Genomic DNA, 27107 nt, shown 5'->3' on the forward strand with positions numbered 1-27107 from the left:
TTCACAGAAGTATAAAACAAGCCTCTTAGAAAGACCGTAAGAAGTCCAATGAATCCAAAATGGTCCAGTGGAGTGTTGGGGGACAGAATGCAATGGTGACGCTGGGATAGGAAGCTCCCTTCCAACATTTACTGTACACCAGGAGGAGGTAACAATTTAGGGTTTCCCAAAATTGTCTCCAGCTGTTTTTGGACAACTTCCATAATTCACAGCTAGCAGGACCAGTGGTCATGGATGATGGGAACTGTAGTCCAAAAACTACTGGAGACCACAACTTTGGGAAACCCTGAAGAGTAAGGAGGAAGCACTGCATGTAAACTGCTGGTTTCTAATTAGGTGTGTAATTAGAAAAGGTCAGATTTTCTCATCACTTTAAAGAGCTCCATATCTGGAATAAAAAAAATGTAAACGTAAATGTAATACTTCTAGTACAGTAGTTGGTTCTTTGGAGATAGTATATGAAACATAAGAATCTGCTTGAAGTTTGGCAGGCTGTCTACATCTTCACCCCTTTTATAGAGACCAATTATTCATTCCCACTTTATGAGACCAAATGGAATCACCCATTGTTCCCTCTTACAGCATATGCTGTACACAAACACTTCCCTGTGTTAATTGGCCAACTGCCAATAAATACAAATTACCAAGTACCTACATGATTAACAATTACTATTGCTGCACCAATGTTCTCCGATTCTTGCATCTACATTTACCTTAGCTTTCCTTTGGTTACACGTAGACATTGGTCTGTGTTAGGAACCAGTCAGTGCAAATTAATTGCAATTCCACTTCTTAAAGATAAGAGTAAAATGATAAAAATGTAATAATGTAACATTTATTGAACTCATTGACCAGAATAGAATAAGGTCTGTTGTTTCTGCTTGTCAGAATGGTTATTCTTATTTAACTACAAGAGATTGACAGCCGCAACAGCGTTTTAATACCTCTAGTTGTTTTTAATTATTTCATAAAATGCTTATGCCAATCCTTTGTAGTTAAATTTTAACTGAGTAAAGCAACTTCAAGCATAAAAAAATGAGCAACAATGTCAAGAATTTCATTAAAATCCAACATATCTAAAACAGTCAAGAACCACGACAACAGCTTCTCTGAAGCCATGTAACACTTAAATAAGGTTAAGACTTCAAATATAGAATTTTGGTTTGTTAGAAAGCTTGATGGGCTCCAGCTTCAAGGTTACAGAAAGGCAAAAAGTGTTTCACAGATGCAGTCCACTGGAAATCCACCAACACTGGACAACTGAGCATTTGAGTCCCAAGTTAATAAGGAATCCCAAGTTCCTTCTTTACACTGTTTTCTGCTGTCCTTTCTTTCCAATCAGAGATTTATGGATATGTGGAATTACACCTGTGGGAAGGAAATAAAAAGACTGATTCAAATTATGAGATCACCAACCTGATTAGATTATTAAGTGCTAAAACGAAGTCACATTACTAGCTGTGGCGATGGCAGACTAAGTCAGCTAAAAAAGCCAATGCAATTCTGGGCTGCATCAATAGGAGTATAGCATCTAGATCAAGGGAAGTAATAGTGCCACTGTATTCTGCTCTGGTCAGACCTCACCTGGAGTACTGTGTCCAGTTCTGGGCACCACAATTCAAGAAGGACACTGACAAACTGGAACGTGTCCAGAGGAGGGCAACCAAAATGGTCAAAGGCCTGGAAACGATGCCTTATGAGGAACGGCTAAGGGAGCTGGGCATGTTTAGCCTGGAGAAGAGGAGGTTAAGGGGTGATATGATAGCCATGTTCAAATATATAAAAGGATGTCACATAGAGGAGGGAGAAAGGTTGTTTTCTGCTGCTCCAGAGAAGCGGACACGGAGCAATGGATCCAAACTACAAGAAAGAAGATTCCACCTAAACATTAGGAAGAACTTCCTGACAGTAAGAGCTGTTTGGCAGTGGAATTTGCTGCCAAGGAGTGTGGTGGAGTCTCCTGCTTTGGAGGTCTTTAAGCAGAGGCTTGACAACCATATGTCAGGAGTGCTCTGATGGTGTTTCCTGCTTGGCAGTGGGTTGGACTCGATGGCCCTTGTGGTCTCTTCCAACTCTATGATTCTATGATTCTAAGTCACTTAAATTGTCACGTACCTCCACCAGCAATTGTTGCTTTGATTAGGGAATCCAGTTCTTCATCACCTCTTATTGCAAGCTGTAAGTGACGGGGAGTGATTCGTTTCACCTTCAAGTCTTTGGATGCATTTCCTGCTAATTCAAGAACCTGAAACAGTTGTTACTGTTAAGTACACCTTAAAAGTGGGACCCGAGAAAACAGTACATTATATTCTCAGTCTAACAGCAGTTCTGGGTGCAGGTCAGCAATGGCTTCCTCCAATTTAGCCCATATCTTTACAAACACCCCTCCCACTTTCCAAATAACATTTAACATTTCATGGCTCCTAGAGAACAAGCCTCTTGTTTCAGACATGTCCAGTATAGTACTAATCACACAGGGTTAAGAGTATTGGGGAGTGTCAAAGTGTCCTTATGGCAACTGTTGGGCTTCAGTTAGCTTTTTTTTTTTTTAAGTGTGGGCCACACTAGCTGGGACTGATAGGAATTAGAACTCAAAAACCTTTGGAGGGCACCATGGTGTCTTCCCCTGGTCTAAACAAGTGGTTTTTGGTTTTAGTAAAAAAAGTCATGTTCTTTCAAATTTAGAAGCTTAAACACCTGTGTACTTAGGGCATCCCACCAGCCTCAGTTATTTGGAAGCGATTTTTGTTGACTTCTTGTCACTTTCTAACTATAAGGAACACAACCAGTCATGTTCCTTAACAGAGGAAATTATAAAGAAAAACAGGAAGCTTCCTTATACAGTGGTGCCTCGCAAGACGAAATTAATTCGTTCCGCAAGTTTTTTCTTCTTGCGAGTTTTTCGTCTTGCGAAGCACGGTTTCCCATAGGAATGCATTGAAAATCAATCAATGCGTTCCTATGGAGACCGTCCGGGGACAGAGGGGACCTGTTTTAAAGCAAGGGAAGGGGCAGCGGGGAGAATCGCTTCTCCCCGTTGCCGCCCCTTGGTTCAAAAGGGGTCCGGGGAGAGGGGAAGGTGCCCGCGCCTTCCCCTCTGTCCCCTCTTTTGAAGCAAGGGGCGGCGGGGAGAAGATTGCTTCTCCCCGTTGCCAGCCCCGCAATCTCCGGGGACAGAGGGGAAGGCGTGCGCAACTCGAAAACGAAAAAACCTTTCGTCTTGCGAGTTTTTCGTCTCGCGAGGCGTTCGTCTTGCGGGGCACCACTGTACAAAGGAAACTATTTGTCTACCTAGGTTAGTGATGCCTACACCACTTTTTGCCAACCTGGTGTACTCCAGATGTTTTGGAGTGCACCTCCCATCAGTCACCTGTGCTGGATGGGGTTGATATTTGTAGTCCAAAGTATCTGGAAAACACTAGGCTGGTGTAGACTCAACACCAATGGCTCTGTGTTTAAGAAAGCCTTCCTAATCCTGGCTGGCAACTGAACCCTTCTACATGCAATGCACGGGCTAGAGCCCTTACACAACCATTCCTGATGAGCAAATTTCAGACAAACAAATCATGTTTCCTTAAGCTTAATAGTTTGGGATTTTTCATACACTGTGGACTGCACCAATCTTTGTTGGAAAAGCAGATTTAAAATACATTAAATAATACCAGCATGTTTTCCAAAAGCATACAGCCTCAGTGGGTTCTTACTGGTCAGGATTAGTAACTTACAGGATTTTACTACCTTGCACTTTTCAATATAGGGCATTTTATTGGGATAACAAGACAAAAAGTCAAGCTATATTTTATCGTGCATGTGCAATGCAGAGTGGTTTCTCTCCTTTCCAGATTCTTACCTCAGCTGTGAGGTACTCCAAGATAGCAGCACTATACACAGCAGCTGTAGCTCCCACACGTCCATGACTTGTAGTCCTTGATTTTAGATGCCGATGAATACGACCCACCGGAAACTGCACACACAGAAAAGTAGTCAAGGCCCAAATAAATACCAGTAGTTTCATACCCAATCTTAAAAAGGTAAAGGGACCCCTGACCATTAGGTCCAGTCGTGGCCGACTTTGGGGTTGTGGCACTCATTTCGCTTTATTGGCCGAGGGAGCCGGCGTACAGCTTCCGGGTCATGTGGCCAGCATGACTAAGCCGCTTCTGGCGAACCAGAGCAGCACACGGAAACGCCATTTACCTTCCCACCGGAGCGGCACCTATTTATCTACTTGCACTTTGACGTACTTTTCAACTGCTAGGTTGGCAGGAGACCCAATCTTAAAAGCCTCAAAATTAGTCTTTAACAGATGACGCCAACACACAGATCTCCATATTTTCATGGGAATATCTAGAAGCCAGCCTATCCATTAAGTGTGCAGTAGGGAAGTGAAGCACGGACGCTCCCTCCATTGCAGAATGTGTCAAAATATAACCCCCACACAGGAGGTCATCCACTTTAAACCTCCTACACATACATACCTGTAAGCCAGCCCTTTGCGAACGGGACACTGTTTTGGTCTTAGTCTTGCCAGAGTCTTTCCCAGCTTTGCCGCCAGCCTGGTGCACAAAAGTAAGAGTGGAAGAATCAGTACTGGTCGTATCTACCACCCCTAGAACCACGTGCTTTACTTTCCAGGCTGTTGAAAGAGAAATAGGGCGGCGGGCAAATCTCACAGCCAACTATAGTAGTAGCAACCCACGCATGCGCACATTTGGCCGCGTTTCACGCGCAGCCCGCTCCCCCCCCCCAGCCGCCGATTCGACGCGCATGCGCCAGTCGCCGCCACGAGCCGGCTGCGCGGCGCATGCGCCCCAGCAGGGACCTCATACCCGTCCGCTATGTCTGTGACCGCGCCCCTTTTCCTCCTTATCTATTTCCCCCTCACAACAGGCGGGTATGCTAAAGAGAACCGTTGGTAGCGCGCGAGACGTACGTTTACCTAAGCGGGTCTCGAGTCCCCAACGTTCGCCTCGCGGCGGCAACAACTCCCCCCCCCCCCGGCTCAGGCGCGTGCTCGTGCCTGCTGCGAACAAGCCCGCCTCCCTCTCCTCAGCCACCCTTTTCCCCTCGTCCGTGGCTCTACTCACCATCTCGAACGGGTACTGCTTCTCCTCCTGGAAAGCGCTTCACAGACGTTGAAGGGAGCTCAATGGACGCCTTTCCCCCTCCCAATTCTTTAGCGGCGGCTTCCAATTCAAAACTGCGTCCACTCCCGCCTTCCACGATCCCTTTATACCCGACTCCAACGTCCTCGCATCCGGGAACCCGGATCGCGACGTCGGCCAATCGCGGCGAAGGGGCGGGCGCCTCTGCGCTCCGGGAGGGCCAATGGGAAAGCGGGGCGGGAACCAGGCCGCTTGTTCGGAGCGCCTCGTGTCGAGCCGCCCATTCGAACTCCGCCCGCATTGAGAGCGGCTCGCCTGTTGAAACGCTGTTGGTCGTCTGAGGCGGGAGGAGGTGGCCGAGGCCCCGCGGGGCGAGTGGTCTCGCCTTTGCCCACGGCTTGGGTTATTTCTTTTAGCCCCACCCCACGGGAACAGGGTGGGAACCAGTCGAAGGAGGTTTCCTGTTGGTGATTTTAAAGCCACCCTTCAGCCTAACGACGCCCTTTGTGTTTTTAAAAGCGCCCAGGGATCCTCATCCGAAGGGCGGTATAGAAATTTAATAAACAAACGGGGGAAATGCAGTTTGAGCTTTTCAGGCAAGTGGCACAAAAGCTGGATTTCATGGACAGATTGGTTAGAAACCATAATTAGCATTTTTTTAAAAAGTTAGAACTTTTAATGAAGATTGGTACATACTTTTTAAATAATAGCAGTAACAACAAAGTAGGCCCAACAGAACCCCCAACGACAACAGCAAAGTATGCCCAGCAGAAACGCACGCACACACAGAGATTCTCTTTCCCTGGGAAATTTTCTGTGCAATGCCACAGTTTTTAGATGGAGAAAATTAAGGGAGTAGGTGTTCCATAGTGGGATCAGCCCCTTTTGCAACTTCTATGCTCAAACAGTTTGTTGAAATCTGCATTTTAGGTTGCCACCAGAACTGCAAATCTGACCTCTCTTTTCTTTATAGGATCATGATAAAATGTTGGAAGCTTCCTTATACTGAGTCTGCTCATTGCTTCCCTCTTCCTCAGTGCTGTCCACATCTAAGATGACCATGCTGGAGCCTTCCAGATGATGCTTGATTGCAGCTCCCATCAGCTCCAGCCAGCATGGCTGATGGTCAAGAATGATGATCCACAATATCTGGAGGATACCATGTTAGCTATCCCCAGTAGGCATTGGCTAGTGGTGGTATTCCTGGCCCACCTGTGGATGCCAGAAATTGAATATGGGATCTTCAGCATGCAGATCAGATGCTCTATCACTGAGCCATGGGCAGTCAGCCAGGAAGACATGGAGGGCCTTGAGTTCCTCACCTGCGTACACCATCGTGTGGGTTCTCCAGTAAAGGCTGAACTGATTTTTCCCCAGTGCACTAAAATGAATTTGCATCTAATTTGTCATGACTTTTAGGTCAAATCAGGTGGGATTTCTTTTCATACTGCATCATGGTGTGGTATGCTGGTTTGACAACAACTGATAGGAAGTGCCTACAGAGGGTAGTGAATACAGCACAAGATATTATGAGCTGTCCCATGAATCCGCTGGATGAAATAGCAGAAGAACATTGTCTCAAGAGAAAGGAAAATTCTCAGGGATGATTCACACCCTGGCCAGCACTTTCTTGATCTCCTGCCCTCAGGCAGAAGATACGGAAGCATGATTAGTTGCACCAACAGGGTAAAGAACAGCTTCTATCAGTGGGCTGTTAGGCTGCTGAATGAAAAGATAACAACGGGGCAACTGACCTTCGGGTTTGGTGGGTGTGCGTCAGTTAAACAAGGGGAATTAAGACTAAGAGCTGAGTGGGAGGTGCTCGTGTAAAGTATTTCAATTTATAAAGTTATGAATTGCATGGATGAAGTGGGTAGAAAAACTTGAGTGCATTTGTGAAGTGAGCACAGTAATCAGTGAGCCATTCATGGTTTTCTTCCAGTGTCTTTCCAATACTGTGGGTCAAACCTGCAGCACTTAAAACATAAAGGTAAAGGTACCCCTGCCCGTACGGGCCAGTCTTGGCAGACTCTAGGGTTGTGCGCTCATCTCACTCTATAGGCTGGGAGCCAGCGCTGTCCGCAGACACTTCCGGGTCACGTGGCCAGCGTGACGAAGCTGCTCCGGTGAACCGGCATCAGAGCAGCACAAGGAACGCCGTTTACCTTCCTGCTATAAAGCGGTACCTATCTATCTACTTGCACTTAGGGGTGCTTTCGAGCTGCTAGGTGGGCAGGAGCTGGGACTGAAGGACGGGAGCTCACCCCGCCGCGGGGATTCGAACCGCCGACCATGCGATCGGCAAGTCTTAGGCGCTGAGGTTTTACCCACAGCACCACCCGCGTCCCTGCTTAAAACATAAGGAGTCACAAAATGGGGGTGGTGGCCCTTGTGCAATCCAATTGTGTGACACAGTCCAGTAATTAGAAACTGTTGGCATATTTCTGTTGGCATTGCATGAACAGCCCATGCCAAATATCCACCCCAAGAGTACTTAGAGCAACTTTCAGTTTATACAGAAAAGAAGAGCTTCTCATGAATCTGCCTTGTCTTTTCTTTTCCTCCTACAAAGGCGTTAGCTCAGCTATAAGCCTTCTAAATACCCTACTTTCAAGGTCACAATTACAAATGAAGATTGTGACATGCTTCCAGCTCTGATGATTTCCTATGTTCATTTATGTGCAAGCCCCTTGAATACAGTGGCACCTACTTTTGAGTAAACACAGAGTTGGACAACAAACGTATTTTCTATACCCTTTGTGAATCACACACCAGTTTCTCTGGAGAAGGAGGAAAATGAGCGGATGCTAGCCATATATATTACCTTCAGTGTTGGTGGCAGTATGTCTCTAAATACCTATCGCTGAGAAACACAAGTAGGGAGAAAGGACTGTAATGCTCAGCTCTGCTTGCGGGCTTATTTTTATTTATTTATTTAGAGCATTTGTACCCTGCTCTTCAACCAAAACAGTTCCCAGAGTGGCTTACATATAATCAAAACAGTCACATAATGTTTGGTTCACTACTGTGTGAACAGGATGCCAGATTAGATGTTTTGTCTAGTTTAGCTTTGCTTTTCCTAGCTTCTTAAGTAGGACACTGCACATGGGTAGCTTTCTATATCTTGAGTTTACACATTTCACTTAATCCAAGGCCATTCATTTACTCCAAAATCAAATTCTACCATACTGAATGGGTCTTAGTATTGCAGCATTCTAGTAACTGCACACTAGCCCTACAATTTTTTCACGTAGTCCACTTTAACACACACAACCTTCATCTTGTCTCAGCTACTGTATGTACTTTTTTTTGGATTTTTACTAGAACACAAAGGTAATTTATGAACACTGAGGTTAGAATGATTTCCAGCAATGTCCTGCCTTTTCCTGAACAAGCTTTGGGACCCCTGTCTTCCTTTACATCTAGTTACCTTACAGTGCCAAACTGCATATTTCTGAAAGGAGAGCCAACTTGTTTAGAGAAAGCTGGAGTCAAAAGAGGATGACCAAATTAATCTCAAATCTAGATAAATTAAATTGGCTTTTCTTACATCCAGCCAGAAACAGCTCTTTAAATTGGGTCTGCAGTCTAGACCCAACCTAATTAGCTGCTCATAGTCACCCACTATTTTCCTCTACTAGGCATGTCATTTTCCCCAAGGAAAATAACTTGATGAACAGGGAATTTTATCAATTAACATGAGAACAATGGAAGTAGTAGGTATAAGGTGTGGGCCCACCCTACTGGCAACAGCAGTTAAGAGACAAAGGAGGTTGGTTTCATATTTCTGTTTGAGTCATGGTGGGCATATGGAAAGTCACAGAGAGGCATTTGGAATAAAATAGAAGTCTGCACAGAAATCCTTTTTTTCCCCCCAGGCTTGCAGCACACCAAGCTTTCCATTCAACTGGAATTGTGAACATAACTTAAATAATGCTGGCAATCCATATAGAGTTGTATAACAGCACGGGGAACATTTACAGCCTAGCAGGCTGGCTCCTCAACCACCACGCCCACCCGTAGGCCACTTTGACTGATGGGCAGGGTTGCCTGATCTCATTACTGTTGGTTCAAGGAAAAATAAATTCCTGGACACCAAGATCAAAGTTTGAGGCAAGTACTCTTTAGTGAGAGAATCTCAGCAGAGGCTTAAAATGACAAAATATGCTGCAATGTGAAGTGTGGAAATATAGACTGTTAGACCTTTAAAATATGCCCTTTAAAGTTTCTTCCAGAATCCCCCTCTTCCTCTAGCATAGAACAAGCCTACACATTTGGTAAGTTAAAAATGGTTTCCTTACAAACTCCAAAGATCAGGTTCATGTGTTTACCCATTTAGCATTTAGAAAAAGTAAAATTTGACTTGGCTACAGCAGTGAAAGTTCCTGAGTTGTTGGTCTAGGAACTCAACAGTGGCTTGTAAGAGCCATTCAGTCTGAGCTGCAGCAACCAACAGATTTGGTGGCTTTACCAAAGGAATAGCACACACCAATAACTACATTTAGAAAGGGCAAGATTAGATGCAGATGCACAAAGCATTTTTTTAAAAAATCAAGACACATTGCACTCTGCTCCGCTCCCCTTTTCTTTCTGCCCAGGGTGGCCCTGCCCTCTGCCTGCACCTCAGAGCTGGTGTGTCACCCAGGGCTGGGCCACAGAGGTGGCAGTCTTTCCTCCTTACCTGCTCTCCAGCCGTTGCTATGAGTTGCCCAAGGGAGGAGACTGGCAGCAGTAGCCATGGAGAAGCAACAAGGTGCTCCCTTGCATTCGCCACTGTCACCACCACAGTTACTCAGGACAAGTGCCGGTGGCGGCACTGGTGACATTCCAGGATCAAATCTGAAGCCGGGGTGGCTTTTGTAATTCTGGGACTGTCCCTGGGAAAAAAAGGGACACTTGGAGGTTATATGATGGGCAATTGAAAAGCCTCTGTTCTTATTTCTTATGGCTCTTTATCTTTGGACCAGGCAGTATGCCTTGAAATAGAGGACTGTCCTCTGACAGCCCTTCAAAATAGATATCCGTCCTTTAGGACGTGAGATGCATGTCCACTCTGCCACACATGGAGCTCCTTATCTGGACTAGGGTGTAGAATTTCCCAAGTGTGCTGTTAGCTGATTGTCTCTGGAAATGCTAGCTAAAATGGATTCCATTTTCTTTAAAAACCCTCTGGAAATTGTAGCATTAAAAGGCTAACATGGCCACACGATGGCAGCATGGTATAAGGATGGCTCTTTATCACTGCTTCTAACATGGCCACTCTATCAGCAGAGGACAAAATATAGGCTACAACCCACCCATCAATTTCCAGTGGGCCAGCCCAGTGCAGAGTGATGCGTTAGAGTAGGCGTAATTTGCTGACTGTTATTACTTCTGTCAGCAATTGAGCTGCAGCATATTGAATGATGATGATGATGATGATGATAAACAGTAGAATGAGTGCACAAATTGGTAGATAAGAACCGCAAACAAGTACATTTGTATATTATTACTATTATTAATTAAATTTGTATACTACTCTTCATCTATAGATGTCAGGGAGGTTCACAGCACAAAAACACAAGATTAAAAAACACACCAGAGCTGATGGCAGATGGAGCCAACTGATTCTGTTTGGTTTATTGACATTCAATGGGCAATTGGTCCAACTCTACTTAAAGCAGCTTTCTATGTTCCTCTCTTTTCCTCTGAAGGATCATAGAACCATAGAATTGTAGATTTGGAAGGGAGCACGAGGGTCATCTAGTCCAACTCCCTGCAATGCAGGGATCATTTGCCCAATGTGGAGCTCAAGCCCACAACCCTAACATTAAGAGTCTCATGCTCTACTGACTGAGCTATCCCAGCAAAAACAGTTTCTTTTTACATGTAATAAAATTATTAGGAACATAATTTTTTGCTCCAGTTTTCTTAGCAGCGAGATCTCCATTGCTAACAAGAAACTCAGAATTATATATGAAACCTATATGTTGAGAGGATGCGGGTGGCGCTGTGGGTTAAACCACAGAGCCCAGGATTTGCCGATCAGAAGGTCGGCAGTTCAAATCCCCACGACGGGGTGAGCTCCCGTTGCTTGGTCCCTGCTCCTGCCAACCTAGCAGTTTGAAAGTATGTCAAAGTGCAAGTAGATAAATAGGTACCGCTCCGGCAGGAAGGTAAACGGCATTTCCGTGCGCTGCTCTGGTTTGCCAGAAGTGGCTTAGTCATGCTGTCCACATGACCCGGAAGCTGTACGCCGGCTCCCTCAGCCAACAAAGCGAGATGAGCGCTGCAACCCCAGAGTCGTCTGTGACTGGACCTAATGGTCAGGGGTCCCTCTACCTTTATATGTTGAGAAATGAGCTGAAAACATAAGGGTCAAAAATGCTTTTTAAAAAAATGTTCATAGCCGATGGGTTGCATAATGGCTACTCAAATCAGAGAGAAGCCAAGAAGCTTAACATGAACTTTTTTGTTCTTAAAATATGAGCTGCTGAGAAGCTCCCTGAAGGAAAAGTCACCATTCCCCTCTTTCTGTTTAGGTGGGATTGCTGGCTTTCCCCCCACATCACTATATGTTGTTGAAAGCTGCATCTGTTGAATTTCTGTCTACTGTGCAGCCAAAGCACGGAAGCCTTGCTGGGGAAGAAAAAGCAATGAACCCATACAAAAGGAAAACTGTCCCCCCTTTTTTTTTGCTTCCATGAGCAGTGCATATTTTTCTTTTTCTTGCTGCCCATAAATCAGAGGTTGAAGCCACACTGAGCACCTGCCCGCTGACGGGAAGATCTGGGCTTGAGCGCAAACTGTGAATGGGATCCGGAGGAGGGGAATGAAGCAGGCTGTTCTTCGCTGGAGTAAAAAACTGGCTAGCAAGAAGCATGCAAGAGGAAGCAGGGGCATGAAAGCGGCTACAATGCAGAGGAAAGCGACAAGAAGGAGCCAGGCAGGTCCTGAGGAGATCAGGGAGGCTCCTCTTCCCCAGAGGATTAAGAAAACCTCTCTTTCCGAGTGGAGCAGATGGGAGGTGAGTGACCAGGGATGGGAACTTGGGGCTATGGTTCACTTTCTGGGGCATCTCTGCTCAAAGGCAGAAAGGATAGCCATGATTATTATTTGTCGTGGGTGGCAGGGGCAGTATCAAAGTATGCATAAGTGGGAGCTGCAACAAATTGTTGCAGCATGGACTGCTCCTGTTCAGGAACCTTCCCCCCCCCCCCGCCAGCAAGTTGTGCCCTGTTCCAGAGCACTCCATTCCATTTCACCTCCCCCAACCTTTTTCTCTCCCCCTACCCACCCCAGCAGTCAATATTCCATGCCAAATGGGCACACTCAGTCTTCATTGGACTGCTTTTGGGTTTTTTCCCCTCTCCCTTTAAAGGGTTTATATTTGTAATTTTTTTTTTTGAACTTCTGCAAATCTCAGGGTTCCCCTGATCCTGCTTCATCCTTTCCCTTATGTAGGAATGTTGCCATTTTTGCTGCATAAGGATTCACACAGTGAATTAGTTTAGTGTTAGTACTTTGGATGAGAGCAACAGACACGCTGTATCCCTGCCAGTTCGCTGCTATTACACTATGAATTTTAGACAGTAAAGCAACAAAGGGCAGGGATCTGTGTTCTTCTTGTTCCGCTGTAAGTGCCCAGCACAATGAATAATAATAATAATAATAATAATAATAATAATAATAATAATAATAATAATAATTTTATTTATATCCCTCCCAATTGGCTGAGTTTCCCCAGCCACTCTGGGCGGCTCCCAATCGAGTGTTAAAAACAATACAGCATTAAATATTAAAAACTTCCCTAAACAGGGCTGCCTTCAGATGTCTTTTAAAGATAAGATAGCTGCTTATTTCCTTCACATCTTAAGGGAGGGTGTTCCACAGGGCGGGCGCCACTACCGAGAAGGCCCTCTGTCTGGTCCCCTGTAACCTCACTTCTCACAATGAGGGAACCGCCAGAAGGCCCTCGGCTCTGGATCTCAGTGTCCGGGCTGAACGGTGGGAGTGGAGATGCTCCTTCAGGTATACATGACTGAGGCCGTTTAGGGCTTTAAAGGTCAGCACCAACACTTTAAATTGTGCCCGGAAACGTACTGGGAGCCATTATTATGTAGCAGTAGTAATAATGCAACCAGCAACAGTGCTAAAGATGATGGTGATGACGCCACCCACTGTACAGCTGAGAAACTCCAGAGTCCAAGCCTTTCTTGTTCATAGAAATATAGGAAGCTGCCTTATATTGACTGTCCATCTAAACTGCCTAGACAATTTGATGCCACCCAGATGTTTTGCTCTACAACTGCTGTCAACCCCAGCCAGTAGGGCCAATGGTCAGGGATGATGGGAGTTGCAGTCCATATTTGGAGGGGCACCATGTTGGCTACACTAAATGGCAGAGGCTTTCCAGAATCTCAGACAGGAGGTTTTCCCAGCCCTTACCTGCACATGCCGGGAATTGAACCCCACAAAGCCTGTGCTCCACAACTGAGCTATGGTCCTCCTTCTCCAACGGAATGGTTTTCTGCCCTCTTGCTCCAGGCTTCAGGAAATGCTACGCTCATGAGACCAGTGCAAGGCTAATTCCACATAATATTTCACCAATAACCCATAACAGTAGACAAATGCTGGATTAGTAAAGGTAAAGGGACCCCTGATAATTAGGTCCAGTCGTGGCCGATTCTGGGGTTGCGGCGCTCATCTCGCTTTATTGGCTGAGGGAGCCAGTGTACAGCTTCCGGGTCATGTGGCCAGCATGACTAAGCCACTTCTGGCGAACAAGAGCAGCGCACGGAAACACCATTTACCTTCCTGCCAGAGCGGTACCTATTTATCTACTTGCGCTCTGATGTGCTTTCGAACTGCTAGGTTGGCAGGAGCAGGGACTGAGCAATGGGAGCTCACCCCGTCGCGGGGATTCAAACCGCCAACCTTCTGATCGGCAAGGCCTAGGCTCTGTGGTTTAACCCACAGGCCACCCGCGTCCCTAATGCTGGATTAGATGGGCCAATAGTCTTGAGTTGGTTTAAGGCAGATTCCCATATCCCCCCTCAACTTTCTCATTGCTGATACATATCTCTGTTTTCTTGTTTCCTGCTTCTTATTTATTTTTCAAATGCTGCAAATAGGACCTGCCTCCTGACAACAAAGATAACAAAAAGAAAAATAGCTCTCATTGAGCTACATCCAGAATGAACACATTTAAAGGCATCAAGCACTTTTAGTCAGGAAATCAACAGGTAGAGGAGAAACAATCATTGCATATCAAGGCTGCAAGGGTCCTATTTTCTAAAGCCTCATTCAAAGTGGTACCCACCTTTTGCTTCGGACAGGGTGATCCATTACCCTTTGTAACAGCTTGTCATTGAAAACATCTGTGTGCCCTATGATAAAAGCACATTTGTCATGCTTAAAGGACTTAGATGGGCTTTATCTAAGAAGGAGCTGTCTAACAGCAATTTGAGTCCATTGTGAAAGGCAGAGATTTCTTAGGTTTGATACTGTTTGCTTTGCATAAATTGTCAGCCACGGCCTGCAAATATGCTGATAAGCTGGCCAATCAGCGACCTAGACAAAAGAAGCCTGTGCTCCTCATTTATCACATAGAAGTGGGGAATTGCAATAACCCAACTAAAGAGACGTCCGTCCATCCAGGCATATTAGAAAACCATTTATTAAGAACTGAAACCATTTATTAAGAACTCAAAAGTCCACAATAACTAGTGTTCTAGCCGTGGCAGTATCTCCTAAATTGCTTTCTTAAAATGAATTCCATTGTTCTAAATGATCTCTTATTGGATGCAACAAGTAGCGGCTCTGGATGAAGATCACAACCCCATTGGCATCCAAAGAAGCAGCCAGCCATTGCAGAATCATAGAATTGTATGGTTGGAAGGGACCATGAAGGGTCATCTAGTCCAACCCACTGCAATACAAGAATCGTTTTGCACAACCCTGAGATTAAGAGTCTCATGCTCTCCCGACTGAGCTCTCCCGCAGAAGGTCTTTAGAATACCATGGAGATCCAAATTCATGTACAGTACAGTGAATCATACCATTTTGTTTCCAGGCTCAATTCAAAATGCTGGTCTTAACCTTCAAAGCCCTAAATGGCTGGGGACTAAGGGAGTTGTTAAAGGACTGCCTTCTCCTGCATGGAGCTGTCCAAAATTTAACCATCTGTTTCAAAGGTCCTTTTCTGAGTGCCCTTCCAGGTGGAATTAGGTGGGTAATAACTGCTCATTGAGAGCGCCTGTTATCCCGTTTGTGGACTGTTTTGTTAGCAGGTTCGGGTGTCAGAGTTTGTGAGTGTCAGGCACCCATAATTTCTAGATTTAGTAAGTGTTAGAATGTAATCAATGCCTGGAGGGTTAAACTGGAAAGCACACTCTTAATAGCCACACTTAGCTTCCCATATCCAGCCTGATAATGGCCAAGTCATTAAGCAAACGAAGACAGGGTGGTGACACATCAGGAAAGCCATCAAGAAGGCAAACACTCTTTGCTGGATGTGGAGGGGTAGGGGTTGAGCTCAGGGTTAGCTAGAAAAACAAAGGCCAGCAGTGGAGTTTCAGGTTAGCAGCTTTTGCTTGATGTGAGCTGGAGGAAAATCGTTTCAGTTTGTTAAAGTCGGAAAGCTGGTGAGAGGGCCAGAGTCACATTTTGGAGCCTGTTTGATTTCTGTTTGTTTCTGAGGCTTGCAGCAACAGAAGACGCAGAACCCTCTTAGAGTGTAATGCTGGGAGCCCGTCCATCATAGGACCCTAACCCTAACCCTAACCTCACAAACCTATAATTTCTAGCACCTATTACAAGCTACAGTTTTCAGGATTTTTTTGGGGGGGGGCTGGGGGGTTAAAATATATGGTGTGTGTACACACCCAGGATAGAAGAAAGAGTGAAAGGAGAATGACTGTGAGACAGAGGGAGGAGGAGAAACATTTCTACAGTCACAAGCCTGGGGATTAGTGGTCTTTGGTCTAAAAATACTACTAGCAAACCTCTCAGTCCTTTCTTCTTTCTTCACAGCTGGTGGCTATCATTGGTTCCATCTTTCTTCTGCTTTACATCATGCTGTGTTATGAGAACTTCCATTTCCATGTGGCTCACATGTACGCTCATCTAGGGTACCCCAGTGCCCAGCACATTGTGGGACAGAGATACCTAAAAGGTAATATTTAACTTTGGTCGCCATCAGATAACTTCTGTGCCCAATTATCAACCTTTGAATTTGTGAAAAGGACATCAGTGCAGGATCCTGCCCTGTTCACACAGATCTAGGCTACCCGTGATTGAACTTGAACTTCTTTTTTGCACCAAATAGAGAACAAGAACATTGGAAAACATTAGATAAATAATCTGGGCTTCTTGATTAGATGGAAGATCTCTGTGTGTACATGGACCCTTTCAGATATTAGGCTGAATGTGTGGGCTTGCAGCAGCTGTTGCACAGCATGATCACAAGTGCATCCTGGTTCCCCCTCTGTATTTTCAGCTACTGTGATAGCTGTCCCCAATATTTTGGATAATAGGGGTAGGCTTTTCACCTAACAGGCCTGTATTGTGAGGTTGTCAACTGATCATCAAAAGATGGTCTGGCGTGTTGCTTTAACAGCAACTTGCGGAAATGAGCCAAGCCAAGTTTTTCAAAGCATGGAGATGATCAGTATCACCATTGTCTGCTAAGGTCTGTAAACCAAGCTGCCCTTAACAATGCAGAAGCAAGGACCAGTAAAAAAAAGTTAGCAACCATATTGATTGTGACTTTGCCTCATTGCTAGGAGCTGGTGTGGAAAAGAATGAAGAGAAAGCCATGCAGTGGTTCAGGTGAGAAGCGGGTAATGATTCGTTCTATTGTTGTTGTTGGCATCCGTCTGTCTCAGGAGACAATGGAGGAGTGAACCTTTGGGGGTGAAGTCAAACTGTTGGAAGTTCGCAGTGCCTGCTGTGGCTATTTATTAAAAATACAGTGGTACCTCGGGTTAAGTGCTTAATTCGTTCCAGAGGTCCGTTCTTAACCTGAAACTGTTCTTATCCTGTAGCACCACTTTAGCTAATGGGGCCTCCTGCTGCCGCCATACCACTGGAGCACAATTTCTGTTCTCATCCTGAAGCAAAGTTCTTAACCTGAAGCACTATTTCTGGGTTAATGGAGTCTGTAACTTGAAGCGTATGTAACCTGACGCGTATGTAACCTGAGGTACCACTGTAAATAAATCCATAGCTGTCCAGAGTTCCAGGGCCAATGGGAGGAACAGCAAAGTAACCATTTCCTGGTATTTTGGTTTCTAAAACTCCCCTGTTTATGAAAAGGCATAGTGAGGGATCTGAGGGCTCAGTTCCAACAACAAACAGCCATCTCCATTGGGATGGTCAAAAGCAAAGGGCTCCTGAGCATTTAACAGTTCTTTGTAGATACTGTAATGTGGGCAAGTGCATCTCGTGAAGAAGAAGTAAGAATTAAATGACTGTACCTGCTGATATTGGGTGGTGCTGTGCGTTAAACCACAGAGCCTAGGACTTGCCAATCAGAAGGTCAGCGGTTCGAATCCCCATGATGGGGTGAGCTCCCGTTGCTCGGTCCCAGCTCCTGCCAACCTAGCAGTTCGAAAGCATGAAGTGCAAGTAGATAAATAGATATCGCTCCGGCGGGAAGTTAAACGGCGTTTCCGTGCGCTGCTCTGGTTTGCCAGAAGCGGCTTAGTCATGCTGGCCACATGACCTGGAAGCTGTACGCCGGCTTCCTCAGCCAATAAAGTGAGATGAGCGCCGCACCCCAGAGTCGGTCACGACTGGACCTAATGGTCAGGGGTCCCTTTACCTTTACCTTTTACCTGCTGATATTGCAAATAGGCAATTTTAGCCTCTGGGTCTGGGATTGCTATCCATGGGATAGCTCAGTTGGTAAAGCATGAGATCTTTAAGCTCAGGGTCATGGGTTCAAGCCCCACCTTGAACAAAGGATTCCTGCATTGCAGTGGGTTGAACTAGATCAGGGGTCAGCACACTTTTTCAGCAGGGGGCCAGTCCACTGTCCCTCATACCTTGTAGGGGGCCGGACTACAGTGGTGCCCTGCAAGACGAATGCCTCGCAAGACGGAAAACTCGCTAGACGAAAGAGTTTTCCGTTTTGGAGATGCTTCGCAAAACAAATATCCTATGGGCTTGCTTTGCAAGACGAAAATGTCTTGCGAGTTCCTGCGGGGGTTTTTTCCTTTCCCCCCCTTTTTCTAAGCCGCTAAGCTGCTTACCAGCTGATCTGATAAGCTGATAAACCACTAAAAGCCACTAAAAGCCGCTAATAGCGCTAATCCTCTAATCCGTCAATGGGCTTGCTTTGCAAGACGAAAAAACCGCTAGACGAAGAGAATCACGGAACGGATTCTTTTCGTCTTGCAAGGCACCACTGTATATTTTTTTTTGGGGGGGAATTAATGAATTCCTAGGCCCCACAAATAACCCAGAGATGCATTTTAAATAAAAGCACATATTCTACTCATGTAAGAACACCAGGCAGCCCCCACAAATAACCCAGAGATGCATTTTAAATAAAAGGACACATTCTACTCATCTAAAAACACACTGACTGTCCGTGGGCCGGATTTAGAAGGCGATTGGGCTGGATCCGGCCCCCAAGCCTTTGTTTGTGATCCCTTCCAACTCTACAATCCTATGATTCTATGAAATAGTCTTAAGAGGGTTTCCCTCACATACATTTTGATGTGTTAAGCCATTTCTGCATTTGGGGTCCTCCTGATCAATCCACTACATGGGGCCCTGGACATGTGCTCCAAAGCCCTGCCTTGATGGTACCACTAACACCTGCTGAATTTAAGAACATAAGAAGAGCTCAGCTGGATCAGGCCAAAGGCTCATTTTGCCTCACACTCTGTTCTAACAGTGGCCAACCAGATGGCCTTGGAAAGCCTGCAAGCTGAACCTGAGTGCAACAGCACTTTCCTCACCTGCGACTCCCAGAATCTGGGATTCAAAGGCATATGGGAGGTAGAACATAGCCAACGTGTCTAGTAGCCACGGATAGTAGCTAAATCCCTTTGCCCTTGATCGCCCTTCCTCTGCTAAATCCTGCAGCCGGGCATGCTCGACCTATCTCTTCAACATGCTTCCTAAATGTTTCTCCATTAAGCACCTTGATATGAAGAAGTAATCGATGAGAATAATTTATTCTAGCTGTAGTAATTGAGCTTATAGCCATCTGGAGAGCGGTTTGAAGGTCCCACGCCAGCAGGAAGTCCAGATGGGACAGGGTTTTTTTTAGGGTGGCCAGTTATGCATTGCCAAAACAGATTTGGATAGCCAAAAAGAAGAGGACAAAGGAGGATGCCAGTTTGTACATGGTAATTTATAAGTATAGACGCAAATTAAGAAATAATTGCCATGATTTAAATAAAAATACAATACATCTCATTACAGTACAGAAGACACTAGGTGACTTGTGTGCCTGCTCAGTCTGTTGACCAGGCACTCCTGACTGTGGATGGCCAACTTCAAGGCTTTTCCTGTCTTCTTTTTATGGTTCCTTAACTGTAAACCAGACTTCTCAACAGTCCTCAAATTGAGGATGACGTTAAATAAAGGGCTGTTCTCTATGAGGCCTTCAAAATGGAGGTCTAGTCTCTGTAAAATAGGACACATGGTCACCATAAGATTTCTTTGGACTTATGCGGCCTGCACTTAATTCACGTCATATTCTGGTATGGGATCTTTGGGCCTAGCTAGGTATGGATGCATAACACACATATGTTTAAAGCCCCCACCCCACCCCCAAGAATTCTGGGACCTATAATTGGTTAAGAGTGTGGGGATTGTAGTTCTGAGAGGGGTAAACTACAGTTCCCAGAACTGTTGGTTTCTGCTTTCCTTCACTGTGCAGCTAAAGTGCTTGTCACAAGACAGGTGTTTACATTCCACAGTATGTACTGTTGGAGTTTCTCACGGGAAAGGGAGGCTGGATGTGACGTACACTGGTTTCCTGTTTTTCACTGGGTGATTCTCTCCAAGCTGTTGAGGAGAGAGGATGCATTTTTCTGCTCCGGCAGAGGCAAGATGTCTTTCTGTAATATACCTGCTTTGAACTATAAATAAAGCAATATAGAGTATGCAGCACGTACTCCTCATCCTTCCGCTGGGCACGAGACTCTGCTTTAAATCAACATGTGGTTATGGGCTCCAGAAGTCGAATCGGAGTGCCGGCAAAGGATCGGAAAGCAGAGGGACAGATCAGATCGGAATCTGCTCTGCGCGTAAAAGTGATTGATGAGGTATGTGCTACTGCTCCGGGCAGCCTGCCAGCTTCTAGTTAATTGCTTTATGGCTGGACTTTGAACTTTTAAAGCCGTTTTGCCGGGAACAGGCAAAAGGCTCCCAGGCACAAGTCACTATGCTGGGGAAATCGAAAGTAACTTTTAAGTGCGCTTTTGGAATAAAGCAGCTGCAGCAGTGACGCAGCAAGATTTAAAGCAGCATATATGACGCTGAAGGCTAATGCCAGAGTCATGATGGCCCTTCAGGATGCTTGTGGGATTCCTAAGCTCAACAAGAAAAACTACCACGACTGGGTTTTATATGCAGAGGCAATTCTGCGGAAAGAGGGTTTGTTTGAGGTGATTACAGACACCCCCCCAGTTCCAGTTACAGATGCATGGGAAGCTAAAGATTCCAAAGCAAGGGGAACTCTTACATTGATAGTATCCCCAGAAGAGCTCTGTCTATTGCGTGATAAGACCTCAGCCAGAGAAATTTGGGAAGCTTTGAGAGAGGCTCACTTAAGGACAGAAGCTGGATCCACTATGTTTTACTTTAACAAGCTGCATAATATGGCTCTTGCTGAAGGTGGAGATGTGCGTTTACATCTGATGGAGATGCAAAATCTGAGACATGAGCTGCAACAGAGAGGACTCAACTTTCCAGAGGCTGTGTATTCTTTCATGATACTACAATCTTTGGGTTCAGGTTGGGAGTCTGTTGCAACCCAGATTGCTGTGCAGCCAACCGCTCAGCTAACAGTGGACTTTGTTACTGCCGTGATTCAAAATGAAGCAGATTGCCGGGGTGCTAGCTGCATGGGCAAGGGGGAGTCTTCACAGACGTCATCCCTTAGTGCAGTGGAACCACCAGATGGCGCCAAAGCTTTGAAGGCAGTGAAATGCTACTCGTGTGGACGTCTAGGCCATATGAAGAGGGAATGCAGATATCCCAGGGCCAAGACAGAGCAGCGCAGCGAAAGCTCATCGCGTGGAAAAGGCCGAGGCAAAGGCAAAGGTCCGGTGTCTAGGACAACGCAGCACAAGGCTATGGTTTCACGCTTCACTCCAAAGGTTGCAGAGGTCCAGAAGACGTCTAGATCTTTCTTCGTTGTTGATTCAGCGGCAACCCACCACATGTGCAACGATAAGAGACTGTTTGTGTCTTTTACACCGCAGGAAGGTGCGATTCACCAGGCGGATGACCACACTATTCCCAGTAAAGGCTACGGAACTGTTGTTCTTCACAGTTTGGACTTATCGATACAGAATGTGCTTTACGTGCCAGACGCCAAACATAATCTACTCAGCGTTGGACAGTTGAATGAGCGGAACATTGACGTGTCCTTCAAGAACAAGAAGTGCATCATCACAAAGAAAAATGATTATGTATTGCATGCTGAATATGTTGATCGTTTGTTTGTTTTGTATTATGATGATGTTGAAAAGGATGACATTTGTTGCATTGCAGGTTCTAACAAAAGTTTGCATGCAGAATGTATTCATGATTTTCACCGAAAATTTGGTCATTTGCATTTTGAGGCAGTATCTAAAATGCCTGCCTTGGTTGAAGGTATGACTATTAAACCTTGCAGGTACCACATGAAGTGCAAAGCATGCGCAGCAAACAAGGTGAAAATGGCTGCGAAAGGTAAGGTGTCTAGTAGGCAAGCTACAGAAGCATACCAGGTTGTTCATGCAGATTTGGTTGGACCACTAGCGCCCTCTTTGGGTGGCAATAGGTACTTCATGGTTCTCATTGATGCATTTTCTAGATATATTTTTGTGTATAATCTCAAGCAGAAATCAGAGGCTTTTCCTAGGTTCAAGGAATTCTGTGCTTGGTTGGAAAATGTGCATGGTAAGAAGATAAAGACTCTTTTCAGTGATCGCGGGGGAGAATTCACTTCTCAGCAGTTTGAAGCTTTTCTGACTGAGAAAGGAATTCAACACGATTTGTCTAGTCCTCGCTCGCCATGGCAGAATGGACTTGCGGAACGGGCAAATCAGACATTGCTTCAAGGGTTAAAAACTTTGCTGCATGATGCCAATCTTCCAGAGAGTTATTGGGCCGAAGCTCTCTCGTGTTTTGTTTACAGTTACAATCGCAGGTTATCTTCAGCGATTGGTTGTACCCCCTATGAGAAGATGTTTGGCAAGAAGCCATACATCAAACACATGAAGATTTTTGGTTCTGACATGTGGGTTCACTCACCACAAAACTCCAAGTTAGACAAGCGTGGATTGCATGGTATCTTTCTAGGTTATCAGAAAGGGTCTTACAGAATAATGATGACTGACTCTAAAACAATTAAGCTCACGAGAAGTGTTGAGTACAATGCAAAGTGGGGGGAGAATGTGGGAATTTTCCAATGTTATCCTGATGACGGTGATGAGACTGAGGATAGTCAAAAGCAACCACAACAACCCACTGATGAAGGTTCTGAGTCTGAATCTGAAACTGAATCGGGTGATTCAGAGGATTTCAAGAGTGCGAAAGCCTCTATGCGACCCTCTGAAAGCTCTGATCAGGAATTGGAGGAACCATTGTTCACAATAGGTCGTTTTTCTCCCAAGAAGGAAGAGGAGAGTGTTGAAGACTTAAGGCTAATTCGCGGGTCACAGAGAGCCACAAAAGGCAAACCTCCAAAGAGATTTGCTGATGAGTTTGCTACGATAGCAGTAACAGCTGTTAAAAGCTCCAAGAAGGTATTTGAACCTTCAAGTTTCCAAGAAATCCAGGGTTTGGATTCAAAGGAAGCTGAGCCATGGTTAAATGCCATGAAGGCTGAGCTTGATTCCTTAGAAAGGAACAAAACATGGGAACTAGTTCCAGTAGTTCCAGGAATGAAACTGCTTGGAAGCAAATGGGTCTTCAAAGCGAAGACAGATCAAAATGGCAAGATAGTCAGACACAAAGCCAGATTGGTAGCCAGAGGTTTTGCACAGGTACCAGGTGAAGACTATCATGAGACCTACTCACCCACAGTGAGGTATGAAAGCATTAGGCTTATGCTCAAGCTAGCTGCAGAGGAAAATCTACACATTAGTCACCATGATATTAATACAGCTTTTCTGTACGGATCTCTGGATGAATCACTTTATATGCTTCCACCTGATGGCGTACAGGTAAAACAGGGATTTGTTTGTGCTCTGAAGAAATCCCTTTATGGTCTCAAACAAAGTGCACGGTGTTGGCACACAAAACTCACTGAAGTATTGTTTTCTCTAGGTTTTCAGCAAGGGAAAGCTGATCCATGTGTATTTGTCAAAGAGGAGGGGCAAAAGAAACTGTACTGTTTGTTTTATGTTGATGATTTATTATTCTTTTGGAAAGATGTCGCAATGTACAATAACGCCCTAGCTCAACTGAAAGAGCACTTTGACATGAAAGATCTTGGTGAGGTAAACAACTACCTATCTCTGGAAATAGAGAAAGATCAAGATGGTAACATTCTAGTACACCAGTCACGGAAAATTGCTGATGTGTTAAGTAAACTAAACCTGATGGATGCTAACCCTGTAGACACACCGATGACAACAGGTTATCAGGTAGATGACACTGAAGAAGCATTTTCTGACACTACACTGTACAGAAGTGTGCTAGGCAAGCTAAACTTCATTGCCAGATGTTCAAGACCAGACATTGCTGTTAGCTGTAATTTGCTAAGCAGACAAGTCAACAATCCTAGTGTCAAGGATTGGAAAGCTCTGAAACGCATAGCGCGGTATATGAAAGGCACTATGCATTACAGACTGAGACTTAACAATCAGAAGTCTGGTGGTCTTGAGATATTTGCAGATGCAAGTTTTGGAAGTGACACTACAGACAGGAAAAGTACATCTGGAGTTTGCTACATGTACAATCAGGGTCTGTTTGATTGGTCATGCAAGAAGCAAACAACAGTTAGCTTAAGTACTTGTGAAGCTGAACTGAACGCACTGTCTTATTCACTTAAGGATTGTGAATGGTTAGTACGATTGTGCAAAGATATGAAAATTCCTGTCAAATGTCCAATCCAGGTTTACCAGGACAACAAAGCATGTTTGGCTTTGCTGGAATCTGAAGGTTGTAAGCAAAGCACGAAGCACTTGCAATTAAAGTTGCAGCATGCTAGGGAATGTATTCAGAAGGGACTCGTAACGGTGTCCTATATGCCAGGTAATGAAATTCCTGCTGATGTATTGTCCAAGATTGTATCAAGGGATCAACACTGTACCTATGTGCAGAAGTTGGGTTTGTACTGATATTGTACGAACACGCTGCCCAGTGATGTTCACAGAAAGGGGGAGGATGTTGGTTTCTGCTTTCCTTCACTGTGCAGCTAAAGTGCTTGTCACAAGACAGGTGTTTACATTCCACAGTATGTACTGTTGGAGTTTCTCACGGGAAAGGGAGGCTGGGTGTGACGTACACTGGTTTCCTGTTTTTCACTGGGTGATTCTCTCCAAGCTGTTGAGGAGAGAGGATGCATTTTTCTGCTCCGGCAGAGGCAAGATGTCTTTCTGTAATATACCTGCTTTGAACTATAAATAAAGCAATATAGAGTATGCAGCACGTACTCCTCATCCTTCCGCTGGGCACGAGACTCTGCTTTAAATCAACATTCTCCCCCAATCTCCCTCACAAGTTGATGTCTCTGGTGTGGCAGTAAAGGTGTTTCAAGCATGCCCCCGTTTCCTCAGCGAAATGTTGGAAGGTGCCACATTCTGCAAGTCTGTCTGACCTGGTCACCATGTTGACCCTAATTTGGAGCCTCTTTCCTTCGTCTTCTCTCTTTCAGACAAGCAGCAGAGCAAGGCCACCCACACTCCTCTTTCAACCTGGCTGTAGGGAAACTGAAGAACATGACAACTATCCTTGAAGAAGGGTATGTTTCATTTCTTTCTGCTCCTAGGGCAATAGTCAATCAAAGTTCTCCCTTCTCCATGAACATGTTCTTGACCAACCCTCCTTGTCTTTCCCTGACTAAAAAGTTTCCTTAAATTCTGATTGCGCTTCTTCTCTGTCTGGATACAGGACAGAATGGGGGCGTGAGTATGCATAGCCTATAGCACAAAGATTACAATTCATCCACTTTTGCCTCAGGCCCTGTTCACTGCCAGCATATGTCCCCCAGAAAACTAGCCAGATGGGAATGCAGCCCTTGAGCTGAACAAGGTTCTTTGTCTCTCTTTGAAGTGCTGTTCAGTCCAAGTGTGACTTAAAGATAAAGAACCCCAAGAAGGGAGAGCAGGGCTGGATCTAGACACATCAAAGAAGCGTTTCAATTAAACACTTTGTAAATTTAAAGTAGGGTTGCCCTATGTCCTCTTTTTCCAGGACACGTCCTCTTTTTCATGATGAGAGTCGTCACAGAGATCCATAATTAATAGCAGAAGTCGGCAAAAGTGTCCTCTTTTTTGCTCTTCAAAATATGGCAACCCTAACGGAAAAACCCGATAGGGAAAGATGGGACTCCACAGCGCCATCTGGTGTCACAGTGTTATATTGCATATACAATGCTTTTTCTTTACCAATCTAGCTACCCAGGAGGGGGCTTCAAGTTGCCCATCAACAAGTAGCTCCCCACAGCAGACTAAGCAGGCATGCACCTACTTGGTCACAGTCTTGCTCCTCACTGGTGAGGTGTATTATTATTTTTGCTTATATTCTGTTAGTATTTCTTAATTTGCATTGTATGCAATAGCATATGCAAATGTTATGCAAATCTGCACCAGTCTTTATTTTTTTGGCAATGCATTGGACACACCAATGGGCATCACTGCAAACATATAGATAATGAAGAAGCAACGCAAGCACAAAACTGCCCATTCCCACACTGTTCTCATTTCTCCTCTCTGTCTGCCTGTTTATCTGATAATGATTGCACATCTTCCAGGGATGTAGAAAAGCTTCTGAATGTAGCTGCTGGTCATGGACTCCAAGAGGCCCAAAATCTCCTGGATAACATCCGAAACAGACATCTACCCTGAGAGACCAGGGCTATTGAACAACATGGTTCCCAAGTATATTTGTGTGTTTTGGTTCTGCTTGTGTTTCTGCTGCTTCCTTATATGTGGAGTTAATTGGCATGATTTACCGCATGGTGCAGGAAGAAATACCCCATTCATGACAACACGGTGTACCAGACAGCGTGGTTTAGGATTTAAGGCCATCACTGGAGCAGTAGAATTTATTTATGCATTGTAATAGTCGGCTGTGACAGAAGCGAACATGGCGCATCTTTACCATGCAATCTATAATGGAAATTACCTTCATTTAGCATTCACTATGGCTTAACAGCTGCACTTTTCACAATGCAAGTAGCTGGGGGAACTAATTACATTGAACAGAAGCTGCCTCCACATTCATGATACCCTCATTTTCAAGCTACCAGGGGAATAATTACATTGAGCAGAAGGCACAGTTCCTAGGCCTAGATATATATGATTTTTGTGGGTAATAAAGTCTTGTTTCATGAGAAATTTCACTCTGTGCTCTCTCATATATTTGTCACGACTGCTCGGTAAAAAATATTTATGACGCAACATGGGGCATTTTACAAGCATGATCTGGAAGGTTGTTGCTACAGTCAAATTTGGGGTTTACAAGAGCACCTGGGAATAGGAACAGGATCACAAGGCACATGACAGAGTCCAGTTTTGAAGAGTTGCCATTTTACAGCGGTTTTTAATCAAAACTATAAGAGTTTAAGTGATGAAAGTCTGGCTCTGGGAGCTTTTTGTTGTTTCCTTTCACTTGTCATATCCT

General features: G+C 45.0%; 2 protein-coding genes across 11 annotated transcripts; one reads left to right on the forward strand and one right to left on the reverse strand.

Moving 5' to 3' along the window:
* Nucleotides 1-819: 819 nt before the first annotated feature.
* On the reverse strand, nucleotides 820-5267 carry H2AZ1 (H2A.Z variant histone 1). Its single transcript, XM_083459382.1, has 5 exons — nucleotides 5088-5267; nucleotides 4479-4556; nucleotides 3851-3964; nucleotides 2116-2245; nucleotides 820-1368 (listed from the first exon to the last, which is right to left on the reverse strand). The coding sequence occupies exons 1-5, from the start codon at nucleotides 5088-5090 to the stop codon at nucleotides 1307-1309; spliced, it is 387 nt and encodes a 128-aa protein (XP_083315508.1). The 5' UTR covers nucleotides 5091-5267; the 3' UTR covers nucleotides 820-1306.
* On the forward strand, nucleotides 4885-26821 carry LOC310686151 (uncharacterized protein). Of its 10 annotated transcripts, none has more exons than XM_083459370.1 (7): nucleotides 4885-4929; nucleotides 6079-6791; nucleotides 11832-12111; nucleotides 16119-16260; nucleotides 16871-16916; nucleotides 25138-25224; nucleotides 26236-26821. In XM_083459370.1, the coding sequence occupies exons 3-7, from the start codon at nucleotides 11917-11919 to the stop codon at nucleotides 26327-26329; spliced, it is 564 nt and encodes a 187-aa protein (XP_083315496.1). In that variant the 5' UTR covers nucleotides 4885-4929; nucleotides 6079-6791; nucleotides 11832-11916; the 3' UTR covers nucleotides 26330-26821. The 10 variants fall into 10 exon arrangements, with proteins under 10 accessions (XP_083315496.1, XP_083315499.1, XP_083315492.1 ...); XM_083459373.1 differs by having other exon boundaries at nucleotides 4900-4929; nucleotides 6143-6791; XM_083459366.1 differs by lacking the exon at nucleotides 4885-4929 and adding an exon at nucleotides 25331-25387 and having other exon boundaries at nucleotides 5381-6791; nucleotides 25138-25228.
* The last annotated feature ends 286 nt before the right edge of the window (nucleotides 26822-27107 follow it).

The sequence above is a fragment of the Podarcis liolepis genome, assembly GCF_965112155.1.
Source record: "Podarcis liolepis genome assembly, chromosome: 9".
NCBI classification, from domain to species: domain Eukaryota; kingdom Metazoa; phylum Chordata; class Lepidosauria; order Squamata; family Lacertidae; genus Podarcis; species Podarcis liolepis.

Excerpts from the sequence above, each read along its gene's own strand:
- H2AZ1 (XM_083459382.1), bottom strand. Across the intron at positions 3,965-4,478 it reads CGCAAAGGGCTGGCTTACAG|TTTCCGGTGGGTCGTATTCA; the intron begins GTATGTATGTGT and ends CTGTGTGTGCAG. Across the intron at positions 1,369-2,115 it reads AGCAACAATTGCTGGTGGAG|GTGTAATTCCACATATCCAT; the intron begins GTACGTGACAAT and ends TCCTTCCCACAG.
- LOC310686151 (XM_083459370.1), top strand. The coding sequence starts at position 11,917 with ATGAAGCAGGCTGTTCTTCGCTGGAGTAAAAAACTGGCTAGCAAGAAG. Across the intron at positions 16,917-25,137 it reads AAAGCCATGCAGTGGTTCAG|ACAAGCAGCAGAGCAAGGCC; the intron begins GTGAGAAGCGGG and ends TCTCTCTTTCAG. Across the intron at positions 25,225-26,235 it reads ACAACTATCCTTGAAGAAGG|GGATGTAGAAAAGCTTCTGA; the intron begins GTATGTTTCATT and ends CACATCTTCCAG.